Source organism: Patagioenas fasciata, chromosome 1 (assembly GCF_037038585.1).
Source record: "Patagioenas fasciata isolate bPatFas1 chromosome 1, bPatFas1.hap1, whole genome shotgun sequence".
NCBI classification, from domain to species: Eukaryota; Metazoa; Chordata; class Aves; order Columbiformes; family Columbidae; genus Patagioenas; species Patagioenas fasciata.
Genome location: NC_092520.1, coordinates 77,177,782 through 77,195,873, shown reverse-complemented (window position 1 = coordinate 77,195,873; position 18,092 = coordinate 77,177,782). Strand labels below are relative to the sequence as shown.

The 18,092-nt window shown below is 41.4% G+C and overlaps 1 protein-coding gene across 1 annotated transcript; it reads right to left on the bottom strand.

Moving 5' to 3' along the window:
- Window positions 1-375: 375 nt before the first annotated feature.
- LOC136097135 (beta-1,4-galactosyltransferase 3-like) lies at window positions 376-14,676 on the bottom strand. The gene is made up of 7 exons (XM_065829216.2): window positions 14,534-14,676; window positions 13,865-14,324; window positions 6,738-6,973; window positions 5,679-5,869; window positions 5,030-5,152; window positions 2,001-2,105; window positions 376-1,055 (listed from the first exon to the last, which is right to left on the bottom strand). Exons 2-7 carry the CDS (start codon window positions 14,100-14,102, stop codon window positions 914-916), a joined length of 1,035 nt encoding a protein of 344 aa, XP_065685288.1. The 5' UTR covers window positions 14,103-14,324; window positions 14,534-14,676; the 3' UTR covers window positions 376-913.
- Window positions 14,677-18,092: the final 3,416 nt, after the last annotated feature.

The following is an 18,092-nucleotide window of genomic DNA, read 5'->3' as shown; positions in this document are numbered from 1 at the left end:
CCTCTGTCATGCTTGCAAAGTAATTGGGCCCTGTAGGCAGTGCTAATGACTGACTTTATAGAGAAAGAAAGATTACAGAAGCAGGAAGGTCTGTCAGGTAAGTACAAATGCATTCCTGCCAAGGTCACAGCTCTCCTGCTGGCACGTTTGTTGTTCTCAGTGTTGTGGTTTACTTTTTTTAAAAATAAGTATTTGTTAAAGACAGATCAACCTTGAAAGATAATTAATGTTTGGACAACAGCTGAAATACTAGATTAATTTCCCTACTCTGAGCAGGAGGTTAGACTTAGTGACAGCCTCAGGTCCCATTCAGCCTGAAATACTTAAACACTGATGGATCAGGCCAGAAAAACAAACCAAAAACCCACACAGCTCTTGTTTTATCTAGTTGCAGGGTAACTTTCTCCTTTATTTTTCTCTTATTAAATATTCTAGAAAATCTTAACCCAAACACCTAAATCATTTTTTTACTCTAATTCACAAAAGATATTTACAGACCTGTAACTGGCTTCAACACTTTCTCAAAATACTGCACACTTCAGAGGCCCATCTGACAGAATGGCTTACATCCCAATTAACACTTCAGTAAGAAGCAGGACAGAGCTATCCAGCTGTGGAACAAAGGTTCAGGAAAACTTGCACCAACTTACTATCAAGGAGACCTTGATCCCCAAGGGCTGGGAGGTGCAGTCTGTGCTTTGACAGGTTTCACAGTAAGCCACATCCTGTTTATTACCTGTTACACCCTGTTCCTGAAGCCTTTTCTTCTAAATCTTAAACAGTCAGAAGAAAAGTGAAATGCATGAAAGACAAAAGGATTAGTCCAGGGTGGTGCAGACTCCACACCACAACAGGAGGTAGAGGCTGAATGCCCATACACATGTGGCCATGCTGAGCTTTTGTTTTCATTCTCTTAAGAAAATGGGGGAACATAGCCTATGTCCACAGTGATGTTGGTATACAGAGGATGCTTCGTTCTGGAAAGGAGCTTGAACTCCAATGAATTCATTCCATCATCCTTCCATGTTTTTCTGGTGTTGTGTCGAGAAGTAGGACTGAAAAATGAAGAATATCTGCAGTTAGATGAACAAAGGTGATGGGACAAGGGCTTAGCAGATGAAAGCTGTTAACAGAAAAGCCCCAAGAAAATTCTTCTCACATGCTACAGACTAGAGAGAAGACTTTTTATAAGCCTAAACAGATTAGCATAAGATCACACTGAGTATTCTAAACAAGGAGGACAATCTGGACCACAATCTAATCAGGGAGGGAGACTAGTGAGGTAGCAACTACAGTCTGCAAAAAAACTAAGAAACTGGCACCAGCTTAGAGAGACCTGGGAGTGCACCACAGAGGCTCACAGCAATAGTGTACACAGGCTGCTGTAGGTAGGTTGCTATGGAAACCTGAGTTTTGAGGTGATAGAGGGAAGTCTGCACTGTTGGTATGAGAAGCTTTCACAACACTTGACCCAACACCCTCCCCTCTAGCTCTTTTATGTAAAACTCGGTCTTTGCTAAAGTCCTTCATAGCACTTATGTCTTCAAACTAGAATGCTGCTTTCTGCTATTTTAATGGCATACTGTAAATCTGCACAGACTGAAGAGCAAGTTTTTATTATATGGAAGCTGTAACGAAGTGCCTCTTCAAACTCAACTCACCCTATTTATGAGACAGGCACTCTTGTTTTTTAATTTTATTCCCTGAATAAATTGATGCTTAAGTCTGATATGTGTTAGCTTCCTAGCTACTGTATGTCCTTAACAATAGGAAAAAAAAGTAGGAGACTAGGAGAAACCCTTCAAATGCAGAGACAAGAACAGAATGATTTGGCTGAAAACTGACTGGGAGCTTTCTTTAATTGGTTCATTAAAACAGAAAAACAAGCACTGGCATTACATAAACCTACTGTCTGTTCTGAGGAAGATGATGGCAACAGTCAACCTACCACAAGGCAAAGAGGAGCCTCCTAACTGCCCCAGGCCCTCAAAACAAGTTACCTTCTCCAAGGCTCTTGTGTCTTTGTCTCTTCATTGTAGTCCATGACTTTGTAGCGTCCAAGGTGAGGTGGTGTCCGGACTATTTTCATTCCTGCTAACTGAATCCTTTAAAACAACAAACAGAATGTTTGCTTAAGCATAAAGATGGCATTTCTCGGCTTAGTTATCAGAAAATTCAAAGTCAAAGATAATTTTCAGTGTTAATACAATCAAAGCAAAATGCAGAAGCTGAAGGGAACAAGTTGAACACAGTGCCATGTTGTCTTCTCTAGTAGGTTCTAACCAGGCTTAGGTTAGAAAGCTCCCAACTGTAACACATTTCAATATGGGGTACACAGGATTACAGCAAGCAGAGAATGAACAACAGCATAGAGGGCATTCAAGAGTAATTCCCATGAATCTGACAATTGAGTTATTATTTTCACTTCCTTGTATGAGCAGAGCTTGTACTGCCTAGAGGTCTATTACCTAAACTTAAAACAAAACGAAACAAAATCCCACAACACAACAACAACAAAACCCACACACAAACCACCACAAGACAAAACAAACCAACAGGCAAGAAAACCAACCCCACACAAACCCAAACTGGTAGTTTCTGAAAGGAAGCCAGTCCTGAGTTTAAGATCAAACTTCTCTCTGTTCATTGAAAAGTGCCATTCATTCAGACGGCCTGATTAGAGGACCAGCTTCATAAAAGATCAGTGATAAATACAGGCACCAGACAAATAAATGTGAGCTGCTGAGCTGCAGCACAGGTAAGAAAAAAAGTGAACTGGAGGCTCAAAATTCCAGAGCAGAGCTCCTAAATCCAGCATTCTGAGCAACTTTCAAGCAACCCATTGCTGATGGCATCTATGTTAGTTTAACAAAAAGTGCCTGTAATAGTGCTAGGGCTACCAGGCCTCTGTTATCACAGGGCAGCTCTTACACAGAGAAAATTCCTGTGAACGTAAGAATGAATGTTTGTTCAGTTGAGATTATCTAACTGGCATGTTTGCAACATTCGATTGCCTTCTCTTGAGATCTGGTACAGCAGCAAGCTGCACTGAAGGAAGAATGTTATAAAGCTGAAAGAGACTAAAGAACAGAAAATATTTGTTAGTCTAGAGCCATCAAATGATTACAACACTTCATTGACAGTATGACATACTATTATTTCAGACGAGGTTTGTTTTCTGAGCATAAGCTTATTGCATGCTCAAGCAAAACCGAGAAAAAGCCAGAACACTAAACTAGCTTTGCTGTTACAGATTTTGCATTGTAAGATTAAACTAAAACCATAATATGAAACTGTTAACACACTAATTTACTGTTAAGAACCCAACATACCTCCCTGGAGTTGATAATGTTAACATGTAAGTGGTTCCAATTAGTGTTTTCTTCTAATAAAAGGTAGATCCTGATATTTGCTAGGACTAGTGTCATAAAATACTGCAGTTTGCCAACTATAGCAAATGTAGTGAAAAAAACATGTTGGCTGTTAACTGCTGTAATACACAGTATCCCAGGGAGAGAGAGAAAAAAAAAATAAAAATCAATCTTTACACAGGTTTTTTTTTCTTTTACATTTCCCATGTCCAATTTCAAATAGTAATTAGATTTTGTTGCTATGTGGCAAGTGCTTGAGCACCTCCTAAAATCCAAAACCAAGTAGGTGCACCAAGCTGGCCATTCAAAACCAGCCACCTCATTCCTAACTTCTCCAGGTTGAGACTTCAGTATGTGAATAAATCATTAACGGGTACTGTCTGTGGCTTCCATGTACCTGTGGGTGAGAACATTGCTAATAATTTATACTGGTTTTTAGAGAAACAACACATGATGTACTTCCCTTCAAGAAAGGGCTATTTTGGCATCTACATAACCTACTTGCCTTAAGAGGTTTTTATAAGGAAGTGCATAATTGGCATGACTCTGCCACTGGGACTGAAAACTGCATTAGGTGCCTAATATGTACCAAGAACAGCTGAATAGACCCAGCATTGTAGTGTTTGACTTACAGATCTATTTTGCTGGCATTCAACTTCTTTAGTAAATGCCCAATCTCTGAACAATCACACACCCATTAAGTTAGCTAGCTCTGAATGGAAAAGAAGGAATTCTGTGTTAGAAAACCTGACTTTAAATTCCCAGAAGAATACTGCTTTGTAAAAACTCCTATGGTTCTTGAACAGAACATTCCACTGCAACTTGTGTGACTTGTCACACTGTGCAAGACCAAAAAAACCAGACAATGCCTTTGTTGTCAGTTTAGTTTTATAAACTCCCCATGAGCTTGCTTCAGTGCAGGATGATGAAGGTGCACAGTGCACCTACAAAGCTGAATCAAAAAGCTACAGCCATGATTTTGTACTTGAAGAATTCACATTAGGCAGAGTACCTGAAATTAAACTCATTGTATTCACTTCTATAGCATGCTGCTGCCATGGCAACTTAAGTGCAAGGGAAAAAAAAAATAAAAAAGAAAAAAAATCAGATTCTGCTGTCACTGACTCACAATAGTACACAGGCTTCTCCATTACCCAGCACTGAAGAGAGAAGTTAGAATTTTGCTCCTTAATTCCAAGTATTGGCCATTAGATAATATTTGGAGCAACCTAGATGCCCAACATAATTCTCAGACAGCTGAGAATTTAAGTTAATAAGTACCTTCTTGGTTTTCTTATTCATCAAGCGTACAGATTCCTTCCTTCACTTGGTGCTGGTTGTCGGTGGGGTCACTTGTCAACTACTCGTGGTTACAACCCCTTGGATGCACTCCAGGGCAACTGAAGGCACAAGGATTTAAAGCAACATTCCACCCTCCGGAGTCTGAGGAAGGCTTTGTCCTCCCAGCGCACAATGATTACATTCATAGACTCTGAGCATCTTCTGACATTAACCATTCCCAATGCAAACAGCATTTTGGATTTTAATGATACTGCAAGCACATTAAGGAACTGCATCTTAGTTCCTTTCTTAGGCTAATGCTACATGTTTCACTGCCCAGACTAGTCCTATTTTAAGCCTGCCCTGTGCATTAGTACCTTGTAGCAATGTCATCATTTTCACCACCACCGCCCCAGTATGTGTTTGGAAACCCATTCATCTTCATGTAATGTTCTGGAGTCAGAGCAGATACGCCACCAAAAAAGGACTTATATGGAAGACTGAAAGAGGGGAAAAAAAAAAAAAAAGAGGCATCAATATTGAAGGCTGATATCAGTACTCGACAAACTAACGTGATCCAAGTCACACATACATTAATCACATGCCTTACACTCATGAAGAGCAAAACCAGTGTCATTTCTATCATGTGCCATCTCCCCTGTTCTTCCCCCACCACCTAGACCAAAGTAAAGCTGGTTTGGAAATTCCCATCTTCGGTTAGTTCAAAATACCTGCATCCTATCACACATCTTCTACATAATCCAACAATTTCCACCCTATACTTTTATTCTGGACATAAAGCCAAACAAATCTGCCAGGCATTTGGCACCAAGCTAACAGTGAAACAGGGAACTGCTGGCAAGGAACTTTTCAAGGTTGCATACTTAGAGCAATAATACCCTTTTCTGGGGAAGTCACTAGTGCCAAACAAACAAAAAACCTCTTAAAGATTGTATCTTTCACTGTCCCCACACAGAAAGTAAACCAATTAGGACACATATACCCCCAAAAAATGGAGACACCTACGTGTACTGAAACTTATCCATGGCACTAGACATATGCTTGGGATAGTATTCATCGCAAACGTAAAGATTATAATCATTTTCAGGCACTAGGTTCACGTCGTGCAGGAGAAGGCAATCCCAGTCTTCATCCTTCATGGCTTCCCGGACACCAACGTTGAGCAGCTTTGCTCGGTTAAATGTACCATTCCCCACCTGGAAAAGAAAGCCTACATTTCTTCACCAAAACAACAAAGAGGATAAGTCAATTAAAATTTATGTTAGCAGAAAAGCCTTATTCAGTTGAATAACACTGGAATGAATCAATACTGGCTACAAACTTGAAACCCCAGTCTATGAAAATTTTACCCACTCTCTTCACGATAATGCTCAGCAATTGTATGCTTTGCTGTGTCAGGGGTTACACTGTGGCACCCAAAGAAGGCTGACTTTTCAGAGAAAAGTCAATCCACAGGTGTACTTCTGCACTTTCACATTTTTCCCGTGACTACTACTTATCAAAGCTTAGAAATGAGAAAACAAATCTTGGTCACAAACAAAAAAGCTTCTGCCTCCCAATCAGGGATGAATCCAAAACTTGCTCTCTCAGCTCATCTTTTGCAATACCAGTCCAGGTCAGTTAAAATGGCTGTTTGACCTGCACAGGTTGGGCCACAGCAGGGTCAGGCCAAATGTTTTTATTTGATACAAACTAAACATATCCAACTTCACTTCAGCATTTAGTCTCAACAGTTTTGCTTAATAGCCACAATGACATGCTACAGACAAACCACATTCAGTTCTTGAACAGCTGAAAATACAAGTTAACCACATAGACAATTTTACTCCTTTAGAAGAAAAAAAAAAAAAAGTGGCAGATCAGTAACAGAATTATAATCTTGACAAGTGGTCTGATATATCAATAATTAGCAGCCACGGAGATGGGATAGCATATAGCTAACGTGCTCTTAACCCCTGCATAAAACAGTACTTCCACACTGGAAGATTCACATTTCTTGTTCAGAACATAACCCTTAACTGGGAAGCTCAGCTCTGCCACCAGGCATGTCCGATTTAGATTTACCTGCTGAATCAAGTAGATACTGTAGCTGAGCTGCTGGCGCTGCAAGAAAGGATGAATATAGTAGAGAAGATGGCGAAGGTACTTCTCCTGGTTTCTGTAGGCTACAAGGATGGCTGATCTGTAGCGGGCCAAGCAGTGGGGTGGCCTGTAGAGGCCACCAGCCTGAACAAAGGGATTTTTTTTTATTATCATTCTTTCACTAGGGAGCACTCTGAAGGTAATAGTTAATGGACCAACTGTAAGGAGAGAGAAGAGAAAAAAAAAAAAAAAAAAAAAAAAATCACTGATGTTTCCCAACCTTCATTCAAACCTATCAGAGCAGCTACATATGTTTACTACTTAAGAGATCAGCCCTACCACAGAAGAGTTAACACCACCATGCAGATGTGCCCACATGATGAATTCCACCACTGCCTGCTGGTCACCTCCACATAGCTCCAAACCAGGACAGCAGGATACCTGCCAGAGGCATCCCCAGTCCTGGCACAGCCAGGAAGTCTCACCAGACTCCTGCGCAGCTTGCCTGTTCCCGGTATCGGCTCCCTGCTACACAAGCAAACCTTTTGTCTTGTGTTGCTTAGGTGGGATCCTTGAATAACTGTATTCACTGTAAGAACAGCATTGAAAATGAATCAAGATGAACAGATGTATCTGCTTTCGCTACCCATACAGAACAATTCTCTAAGCCTCTTTCAGAGGCGATTCAAGGAAAAAGATGTCCAAAAGGATTTGCAGTAGGCTGGGGAAGAAATAGTTTAAATCCTGTACAAATACAAATGCTCTAGAAATGTTAGCTTTATATTTCAAAAAGTTCCAAGTTCCATTTGATGTTATAATCACATGCCACAATGGCTGTATTTGCTATATTATTTAATTACACACACTGTGACAAGCAAGCAGTACTTCAAAATTCTGGGAGAAGCAGATGACACAACTGAGAAGGAAGAAGAAAGACATGACATTTTCAAGAACGTGCAGGTTAGCAAATGAAACTATATATGATAGTTCTTCTACTCAGCACTTCAATTTTAAACACTAAACATACTGGCTATGTTCAACAGTTTTTACCTAATTAAAAAAATAAACCTGCATTTTTATATTCTTCCATTCTTCAGACAGAAAAAGCTTGACAAGTCACAAGTAAGAAAACCAATATAAAGTGTCAATCACCATTTTAGCACAAGCCTCATATTGTTACAATATGAATAAACAAATTCTGCAATTGTTTAAATGCCTGTCCTTCTGGGTAGTGAGAAAAAGTGCCAGCACTAGCAGAAGAGTTATATTTATACACAAATCAGTGTTTTATAGTTTGCAACCACTGTCAGCTTCTAGGAAAATAAAGTACAAATGCAGAACAAGATTAAAATCTATTACTTAAATGAACTAGGAAGAAACCTTCACCTAAATCACAATTAAGAGCTGACAATTTCAAATGACAGCTTTAAGTAGGACCAACAAATCTCTGACAAGCCATGCTACTGAAAGATAAAATATTTTTTTGTTGTTCCAGAAGCCTGTGAGGCAAGTTTTCGGGTTGTTTCTGTTTAAATAGCTATAAATAAGATTTCCTTTTCCTTCTAAGCTCAGAGTGAATGCTATGGCCGTCTAAAAGCAAGTTTTCAGTATCTTGTAAGTCAGATTCCCTCTTAAACCAATGAAATAATTTATTCTCTCAAAATACTTCTGATAATGAAGCCTGAGACAGAAAGAGCAAATATTTAAGCCTGTTGTTTAGTAGCTTTCATTTGAACAGGGAAAGCTACAGGTGTGTCTTAAGTCTAATTAAGTGTTTAAGCAGGGTGAGTCCAAGCGATACTTCTTCAAGCCCATCCCACATTCTCCTACATTCAAGTCTCTGCTACAATTCTAACGAAAAAAAAAATTGAGCCTGCACTCACCCACATCCTGTTTAACTGACACAGAAGGAAGCAACATCCCTCCATGGGTTTTTGGGCGTTGTTTTTGTTTTTTCTTTGGAGTATTAAACAAGGCTTAGGAACTAAATTTGTCATAAGATTCAAGCTGTCCATTCAGATCTGGGAAACATTTTGCTAGTACATGGAAGTTGGTATACCTCACATTTCTGATAAGCAAACCTGTATTTGGGGTCGCCTTTCCCTCCTTGAGCAACCCACAAAATGGCATTTCCTGAAGTTTGGTCTGAACAGCCACTGATCTTATTCCTCATGTTGTCAAAAAGTTCTAGCCACTGTCAATCCAACTTCATGTTTTATTTGCTTGTTTTTAAAAGGAAAACCTGAATTTTGCTTGTCAGCATGATCTTGCAATAGCTGACTTTTAAGTATTGCTTTTCAGTCCTTCCTTAAATATCTAAAATGCAGAGGGAATTTATTATGACTGTGTTACCCTCAGCAGGAAACTGGAGTATATTGCCACACCTTTGTGCCTGAAACAGAACAGTAGTTCTTCAGAGAATCATGCTGCGGGCCCATTAATCTAGGTCACCCTTATGGCCAATATTTTATCAAGTTATTACCTACTTCTATGCAGACAGTTTCCTTTCAGCCTTTAAGACCATAATGTTTCAGTCCAACATTGCTTTTAACCTGTAGTTTATGTTGCTTTTTAGATTTATGGACTCCCTTATTATCAGATCTTTTAACTTAAGCACCACTGATTTGATGACAACTGGAGCTTGCCTAAAGAAATGTAATATTCAGACTGGATTTCGACTGCAGATCATTGCTCTAAGGAAAATATAAGAAAGGGAATTAATTCCTTTTGCTCTCCCACAAAGGCAAGGTTTTTTTTCTATAATACAATTGGGGCTCTTTGTATAGCACAGTAAGATTCTGTAACAATCCTTAAATTACAAAAAAATCATATCTAAATTTGGACATGAGGGTATGAGTAAGATAATATGCAATGTTTCCTTCTATACCTAAGTATATGATTCATGAGGGTAATATCTGCATTTTTCAGGTTTTTCAAAATATCATGCACTCCCAAGCTGCCTGGCTCCATACCCCAAACAACTCAGCTCAGAAACTCAATCTAGTATATACCAAGAAAACACAGAAAAAAAAAAAAAAAAAAAAAAAAGTTAGTCTGTGATTTATATCCCCCAAACCTCTAGCTGTCATACCTCCCTTGGCTACAAACTAAATTCTGGCTCTCAAGTCTCCTTCCTGCCCAACTAACAAAAGGCTAATGCACTGTAATCCAATTAAATCCAGATATGAACAGAGCAGTTACAGGCTGGCCCAAACAGGGAAAAACAACACTGCTCAAGTGCAGCTTTGGGAAAGGAGGAACAACCCATCTTAGGGTAGAAAGCACATGATTCCAGTTCAGACAATGTACAGAATGAACAGCCTGAAATGTCCAAGCAATTTCTCCATCGCCTGGTTCCTAAACTCTTTCTGTGCTTGTACCATCACAGGAAGGGTATTTGACTAATACGAAACTTCAGCATATAAAGTTAAAACTCACAAATTCTTGTCTGTATTGTTAGCTGGTACTAGTGACAGCATACTCTCTGCTTGCTTTACTTTCTAGGCAACACGTTTGACTGCTGGGTGGGATCTATGGATCTTGACCAACTCTGTTCCATCTTAAGAAAGAAACAACATGACTTCTAAACTCCTTGCTACACATTTAGACTTAGCAGCTATAATTACTGAGTTCAACTAGAATAAGCAGAACTTACACAAGCTAAACAAAAGGGAACAGTAGCATGCATGAATATCTCACTGAGAAAGCACAGCACCACACAGTATATTAATAGTCATATTTGTATAATTCTACCACTGCTTGAATGAAAGAAAAAAATACAAACAAAACCCAAAAAAAGACAAAAAACCAAAAGCAACAAAACAACAGCTGTAATTTAAGCATCAGTTTCTTACGACAGAATACAAAGCTGCCTCCAATGCAGCTGAAAATAAATCTCAGCATTACCACCTTTTTACTTCTCTTTAAATCCATGAGAAGAAACTCTAGTAGGAGAACATCCATTAGAAAATGTAGCAGGAGCTACTCATTACCACAACAGATGGTCACACTCATGAAAAGGTTACAACAGATGGGAGTGAAAGGCAGTAAATACTATAAGAAAGGCTTGGAGAAAAAAAAATCTTCCATAGCATGAGCAAATTATAAGCAGCAGAGTTACAGATAGAATATTCAACTGTTTGAAGTCCTCAAGGGCCAAACCAACTCGTTCAGCACATACCATGCATGAAATAAGGTACCTCTTATAAACAAACAAAACCAACAACTGAGTCTTTTAGCATCAAGCTTCTTCCTGGTAAAAGATGAACACAATTTCTGTGCAATGTGAACAAGTCAGATTTTGAATTTAAATGCTACATTGTTAAGTTTGAGTAAGCACAACTCTAGCCTATAAACACTTTGTTTTGTTTTGTTTTGTTTTGTTTTTCCGAAAACAAGGGAGGAAGAAACAGGTAACTGGTTATTTGTGTACAAACTTAAACCTTTAAGGGAACTGAAGTTACTTATTCACAATATTAACAAAGGCACTGCATATCTACTACAACGCTTTGAAGTTGTCAGTCACAAAAGGTTCAATGGACACCACTAAGCTTTAAAACAGTAACATGAGAGTCACTAAGAGTCCAGTTCCTCCAAGGCAGAGATGTTCAGCAATTGTCCTTTAATTCTTACTCCATGGCCCTGGAAGAACCAAGATGCTATAGATTCAGGAGGCAGAAAGACAGATGAACTGCAAGCATTCAAACAGTTATCGAAATGATCTACTATATACGTAAGTGGAAAAAGTGCTGCACTTCATAAATGAAGCCCTGATGCAGAAACCATTTAAGCCATTTGGCGTTCTTCCAGTCACTTTAACATGCTTTGGAGTCGACACAGTGACTTATTACCAGCTCTGAATTGGAGCTGGAGTCCTCAAGAATCGATTTGAAATCTCATTTAATAGAGTTTATTAAATTAATATTAAAAGGCATTGTCCTCTCTGATATAATGCTTCGAAAAGAGATCAGTCCCATAAGAGAATATGATAACAACCAATCAGGGCATTTATAAAGTATTTATATATCTCTATTCATATGTGCCCATCACATACAGAGTGCAACTATCTTGCAGAGTATCACACATTTCTTGGGTAAAACAAGACAAAAAAACCCCAAATCACCACCACACCCAGAAGAGGCTAGCATATATTAATACCACAAAGAATAGTTTACTTCTTATATTTAAAAGGAAATATCACCAAATAAATGTTAAATTGTAGTAGAACATTCATTTTTCTTAAGCATTTTCTGTATCAATACTCCAAATTATGTATTTCAACACCAACAATGCTTCGTATACTCAGCTCTACTTTTTTATGCAGCACATCTTCCACAACTACTTTGCCTTTTTCTTTTCCCCTCCCAGTCAACTTACTGATTGTTTCTGTCTGTAACATCATGTTTTCATTTCAGCTCTGAAGTACCACGTGCAGGCCAATCCCCTTGTTCTCAACACTCTCAGGGATGCATAGGAGGTCTTAAAAAGATTTCATGGCTCTCAGAGCATTGATTACTCTGTGTCTGCCTCCACCGTATACGTCACTACTCTTGCTTATCTGATGGTTTGTTGGCAAGCTGCACAGAATTGTTCCTAGTTTGGTTTTGTCTGAGACCAAAGCTTTCTCAATTGTCCCTTTTCAGGACCATGGATTCTTGTCAGTAGTGGATATGAGCAGGGTGCAGGCACCTTTCTGCTGTTCTTTTTCAAACAAAAGAATTAAGTTGGAAACGTAGAACTGTAGCTTCCCAAACGAACTGATAGGCTGTAGCCAGTGATGAACAGAGACTACAGTAAGACCATTCCAACTGGCAGCTGTGCACAAGGGGTCTGTACTGTTAGTATGCTAGTATTTACTTAGTCGAGCTGTTTCCAAGGGAAATGCTGAAGCACATACCCAAAAATTGTCATACAATTTCATCGTACATACTGGATGTGTTTAATTGAAGACAGGAAGGAAGATGCTTCTCAAAAGAACAGGCATCAGTATCAATATTGCAGCCTAAAACGGAGGCTCATCCAAAGCATCCCAGTGGAGCTCTCTAACCAAAGTAAGCAACTTGACACAAGAGTAACAGCAGTGGTAGCCTTCCACAATACTTCCACCTGTGAACAAAGGTCAGCCATTTGCTCTTCCTGTGCTTCACGTGCAGTGATGAGCTTTCCTAGAACAGCAGGGCAACTACCAAGTAGTGCTCTAAGACTAGTTATATGCAATACCTACACATGCAGAAACCTGTACAGTATGGAAAAACAGACAAGAGTAACTTACTACACAGCACTCTAAGAAGCAGGCATCCCCAAACTACCTGTAAGTGCATGTTGACAGAACTCATCCATTCTTGGCTGGCTGAGTGGAACTGATTTGCTAGTATCAGAGATGCACCACTTTACTACCAACAACATTGCTTTATGGCTTTGACTTTATATTTACTTAAAGTTTCTCAACTGTTTTAGTAGTGCAGTAGCTGGATGAATGCTGCCTCTAGGATCAGCTCTAATTTTGTTCTAGTGTAAATACAAATTGACCTGTGACCAGACTTTAAAGGGCAAATCTTAAGCCTAAAGGATGCGTGGCAATTATAGGCCAAGAACATCACCATGAAGAACAAGGTGCCAAGCTACAGTCTCATACAATCAGTATTTAAAGCCAACTTAAACAGTTAACTTGGTCAATTTATAATGAACTACAGCCTTGATATAAGACTGAGACAAACCAGGAGTTACAGTGTCAGAGGTCAAAATAAGGCAGTTACCAAAGTCCAATCATTAGTGCATTTTACACAGGTCTGCCAACAAAAAAAAAGGAACAAAAAAACAAAACAAAAGTGTTACTACCTTGGTATTAACACCATGCACTGTTTTCATTCTTGTTCTAAAAGCTCTATGTAGCCAAGTCCTTAATATTGGAAGTTTTTAGATCAGTAAAATACTTCTCCTGGTATAATCAATTAAAATGAGTTCATCAGCACAATAAAGTTTTATCAGTGTAATTACTACATCAGTATACCACTTCTAAACTGTAGAAGTTTGAAAAACATACAACTTAAAAAGTGTTCAGTATTATCATGTACCAAAGCAGTTATTTCAAACTATCAGTTCACACCTACCAAATATTGGTGACTGCGCTGAGCAGTATGGCATGGTTTCTTCATTAGGAGCTTGGGTGAACAAGCTGAGGTTTGTATACACGTCATGGGTTTTTGAGTAATCCAGAACCTGATGCGAGTCTAAAAACCCACGAAACACATTTGAAGGTCCGCCTCGGTAGAGTATCAGGATAAATATTGCTTGGAAGACAAACAGAAAGAGCAGAAAACAAGGATTTTCGACACGGGAGAGGGACATAGTTTCTAGCCCATGCTCTGGAATCAGAAGTGGTGAGAAGCTTCACTGCCTTCCACGAGCTGCTGTTCTACGTTCTAGACTGCATCACTGCGTACGAAGACCTCCTTCTTCCTCCTCCTCCTCTTCAAAGTTTGTGAGGCGGCAGCCAGCTCTTCTGGCACGGCTTCATCAGGACGCTTGGCGCCAAACCACCCCTTCCTGCTGCAGGCTCTGTGAGGCGGACTGAAGAAGAGGAAAAAAAAAAAACTAAAAAAAAACTGTACAAGCCCACCCAGAGCAGAAGAGCCACGGGGGCAGCGACACCTGCGCAGCGGCCGCCCTCTCACACCTTTACGCCTGCCCCCGCGGGACGGGCTCTCTGAGGCAGGGACGCCCGCGGGCAGAGCAGCACACAGCTGGACAGGGTGGTGTGTGGGCAGGCGTTGACTCACCTGTAAACCCCTCCGGAGGCTGCCCAGAGCCCAGCCTCCCCCCGCTCCGCCTCGGACCGGGATGAAGAACGCAGTGCACGGACGACAGCGGCGACGCGGCCGCTTCCGCCCAACGGTCACGCAGCGGCACCCGTGGCCACGCCCCTCGCCTCGCCCCCCGCGGTTTGCATGACAGAGAGAGCCGGCGCGCACTCCCTCCCGCCGTCCGGCGAAACTACAGCTCCCAGTATGCAAAGCGGCGCCAGGGTGGGTCTGGCCGTGCCGTGCCGGCGCACGGCATGCTGGGAGCTGTAGTCCACCGGTTTCCTCGGCGCCCGCGGCTGTCGCGGCCCTCGGCTGGGGTGGCCGCCGGGTAACGACGCTCTGAGGAGGAGCGGGGAGCGATGGGGCGGCTGCTGAACTCCACCGTGGCTATTTCAAAGCACATCCGCAGTTCTGACTCTGACTTGGTCACTGAGCTGAGCAGAAAGAGATGAACTGAAAGGAATGGCCTGAAGTGGCACCAGGGAAGGTTCAGATCGGATGTTACGAAACATTTCTCCCCCTGAGAGGGTTGTAAAGCCCTGGAACAGGCTGCCCAGGAAAGTGGTTGAGTCACCATCCCTGGAGGGGTTTGAAAGGTGTTTAGACGAGGTTCTTAGGGACATGGTTTAGTGCTAGAGTTAGGTTATGGTTGAATTTGATGATCCTCAGGGTCTCTTCCAACCAAAGTAATTCTATGAATACACTCTACCTACACCTGAAGGGTCTACAGCAGCATAGCTTGCACAGTGAGGAACCTCCTGTCACAGCCTCACAGCCCATTAAAATGTTGCCTTTTACACCCATCCACCCATCTCTTTTTTTTTTTTTTTTGTCTGATTTCTTAATGAGATGGGGCTTACAAGATTGTGCTGTCAGTCCATCTGCCTGTACTCATAACCGATTCTTGATGTGTTGCCCATTTTCACTCAAACTAGGCAGAGGAAAAGAAGTCTTACAGATATTAAATTCCTGCAAGGCTTCAAAGAAAAGTCAGGGGCTGGGTTTGCTCTAAGGAGAGTAGTCAAAAGGAAATTTGTGGCTGCGAGAGGGACAGGCACCCCTACCTCAGCCTCCCGCCCCTCTCCAAGGTGTAGCCACAGGCTGGGCAGTCAGCTCCTGTCTCACCCAAACCAGGCAAAGCACGTGCTGCTTTTTGCCCCCAAAACGAGGTGGCATGTTGTGATGGTTTTGACTGTGACAGAGTTCATTTGCTGCACAGTGGCTAGCATGGGGCTATGGTTTGGATTTGTGTTGGAAACAGTATTGAGAACATAAGGATGTTTTAGTTATCACTGAGCAACGCTCACACAGAGCCAAGGCCTTTGCTCTCCTCGCACCGCCCCACCAGTGAGTGGGCTGGGGGTGCACAAAATGTGGAGAGGGGGCACAGCTGGGACAGCTGTTCCAAACTGGCCAAAGGGATATTCCATAACATATGATGTCATGCTCAGTATATAAAGCTGGGGGAACAAGAAGGAAGAGGTGGGATGTTTGGAATGATGGAATTTGTCTTCCCAAGTAATCATTACATGCGATGTTGCCCATCTTTCCTGGAGATGGCTGAACACCTACCTGCCCATGGGAAGCAGTGGATGAATTGCTTTGCTTTGCTAGCGTGCATGGCTTTTGCTTTGTCTATTAAACTGTCTTTGTCTCAACCCACAAGTTTTCTCACTTTTACCCTTCTGATTCTCTCCCCATCCCACTGTAGAAGTGAGTGAGTGGCTGGATGGGGCTTGGTTGCTGGCTGAGGTTAAACCATGACACATGGGAAACAGGTGGGGGGAGAGGGTGATGGCATTTATAGAGGGAGCTGGGAGTACTCTTGCTTCAGAGCTGGACTAAGATGTAAGGGACACATTATTAGCAAACTTGACCTCAGTCGTTCTGCTGTACAGAACAACCCATTATTCAATTTAAGTGGGTTGCTTAAGGCCTGGATATAAATTGTAATCATTTGACATCTAATTTTAAATTAATTGGTTTTTTAAATAAAAAAATGTAGTTAATGTTTATTTTGCCTGTGCAAAGTCTTGCTTTAGTGAAACCCACCCAATACTGCTGCTGCTGCTGCAAAAATTGCTTTTGTTGCACATCACTGTGAGTCTCTACTGTTTATATTCTTCCTGTACCATTCCCTCCATGACCATGGCAAACCCATCATCCTTGTCTTCTCCTCCATAAAACAAAGCAACACTCTCTTTTCTTCTGAAAGCTCCAGTGAGTACAATCCCACAGACAGGAAAGAATTAATCTCTGCGCCAGTGGCGACACAAACAGAGGAACCAAGATTTTTGTGGTGTGAGCTCGAGTTGCAGATAGCAATTGTTTTAGAGCCTGGTACTACTTCATGCTTTATGCTTTGCTTGTGATCCTCCCTTGGGTCACAGTAGGAAATTGCACTGTACGAATAATTTGGGCATGGCTTGTTTGCTTCCATATTTCTCAGAGACAGGGAGAAGCTGGACCCACTGGAACTGTCCTGCACCAGCGGCTCTGTTAACTTCCTTGCAGTCAGGGCTTAATTGTACAAATTGTCACCCTGTGTCACTTCCTGGGCAGAAGAAGCAGGTCAACTAGAAAGTCAACAGCCTACCCCAATATGTATTTTTACATGCGTGTATGTATGCTCTCATGACTGGAAAACTAACATGCAAGTAGCCAGATCAACTATCTGCAGAAGAGCTGAACAGCACGTGTCTCTGTGTGGGCTGTGAGAGCTGAATCTCCAGGAATGACTCCCTCAGGAGCCTTCCAAAATCAGTGCAGTTCCTTCTCTTCCCCTTCAGTCATCATGACTGAAGTGGGTGGGTCAGAAACCACCGTGACCCTTTTACTCACAAGAGATCAAGTATGAACTGTAGAGCAGAGTACAGATAAGAATTTCATGGTGCCAGTGTGTCCGAGCCTGTTCAAGGTCACAGTGCTCCTGTTTTCAACCAAGCTGTCAAAAGCTGTGGGTTGTTTTGAATTAAAAATGAATAGGATTGCTTAAATGCAAAAAAAGGAAAAAAAATTATTTGACTGAGTCCACCAAAGCGTGGGAGGGGCGTGGTGGGTATTTTAGCAAATTCTGTGCACAGATTTATTGAGGGCAGTGATGGAGGAAAACAATGTGAGGCTGGATCTGTAAGAAGCAGGCACCAGGCTGTCTTCACAGTCAAAGGTCTGCCTTTCTCATTTTCACATCTGCCTGAGAAATTAAATTGAATGCATACAAAAAAAAAAAAAAAGAAAAAAAGGACAAACACTGTCTTCAACAGAGCTTGAAATTAAGTTTCTGCAAGAGCCTTTGGATTGTCCCAGGGGAGGGGGCTTCCCCTCCCTCCAAGTGTAATTTCACCTCCAATCAGCCCTGAATGTGATGACGGACTGAGAGAAGTGCCTCGCACCATTTAATAAGATTCATTCTTGCTTGCTCTTGCTCTTTCCCTTTCTTCTCCCTGCCTTGTTTCAGAGGACCTGCACTAGATACCTGTTGAAACTGCAGCAGAGTGCTCAGGCAGTGATGATAGAAATGTCTTATTCACTGCCC

What these genes read in the sequence shown, in the direction of transcription:
- LOC136097135 (XM_065829216.2), bottom strand. Translation starts at nt 14,102, where the DNA reads ATGTCCCTCTCCCGTGTCGAAAATCCTTGTTTTCTGCTCTTTCTGTTT. An exon ending in AGCGCAGTCACCAATATTTG is followed by an intron (nt 6,974 to 13,864) that starts GTAGGTGTGAAC and finishes CTCTCCTTACAG; the next exon opens with TTGGTCCATTAACTATTACC. An exon ending in AATGATGACATTGCTACAAG is followed by an intron (nt 2,106 to 5,029) that starts GTACTAATGCAC and finishes GTTGTTTTAAAG; the next exon opens with GATTCAGTTAGCAGGAATGA.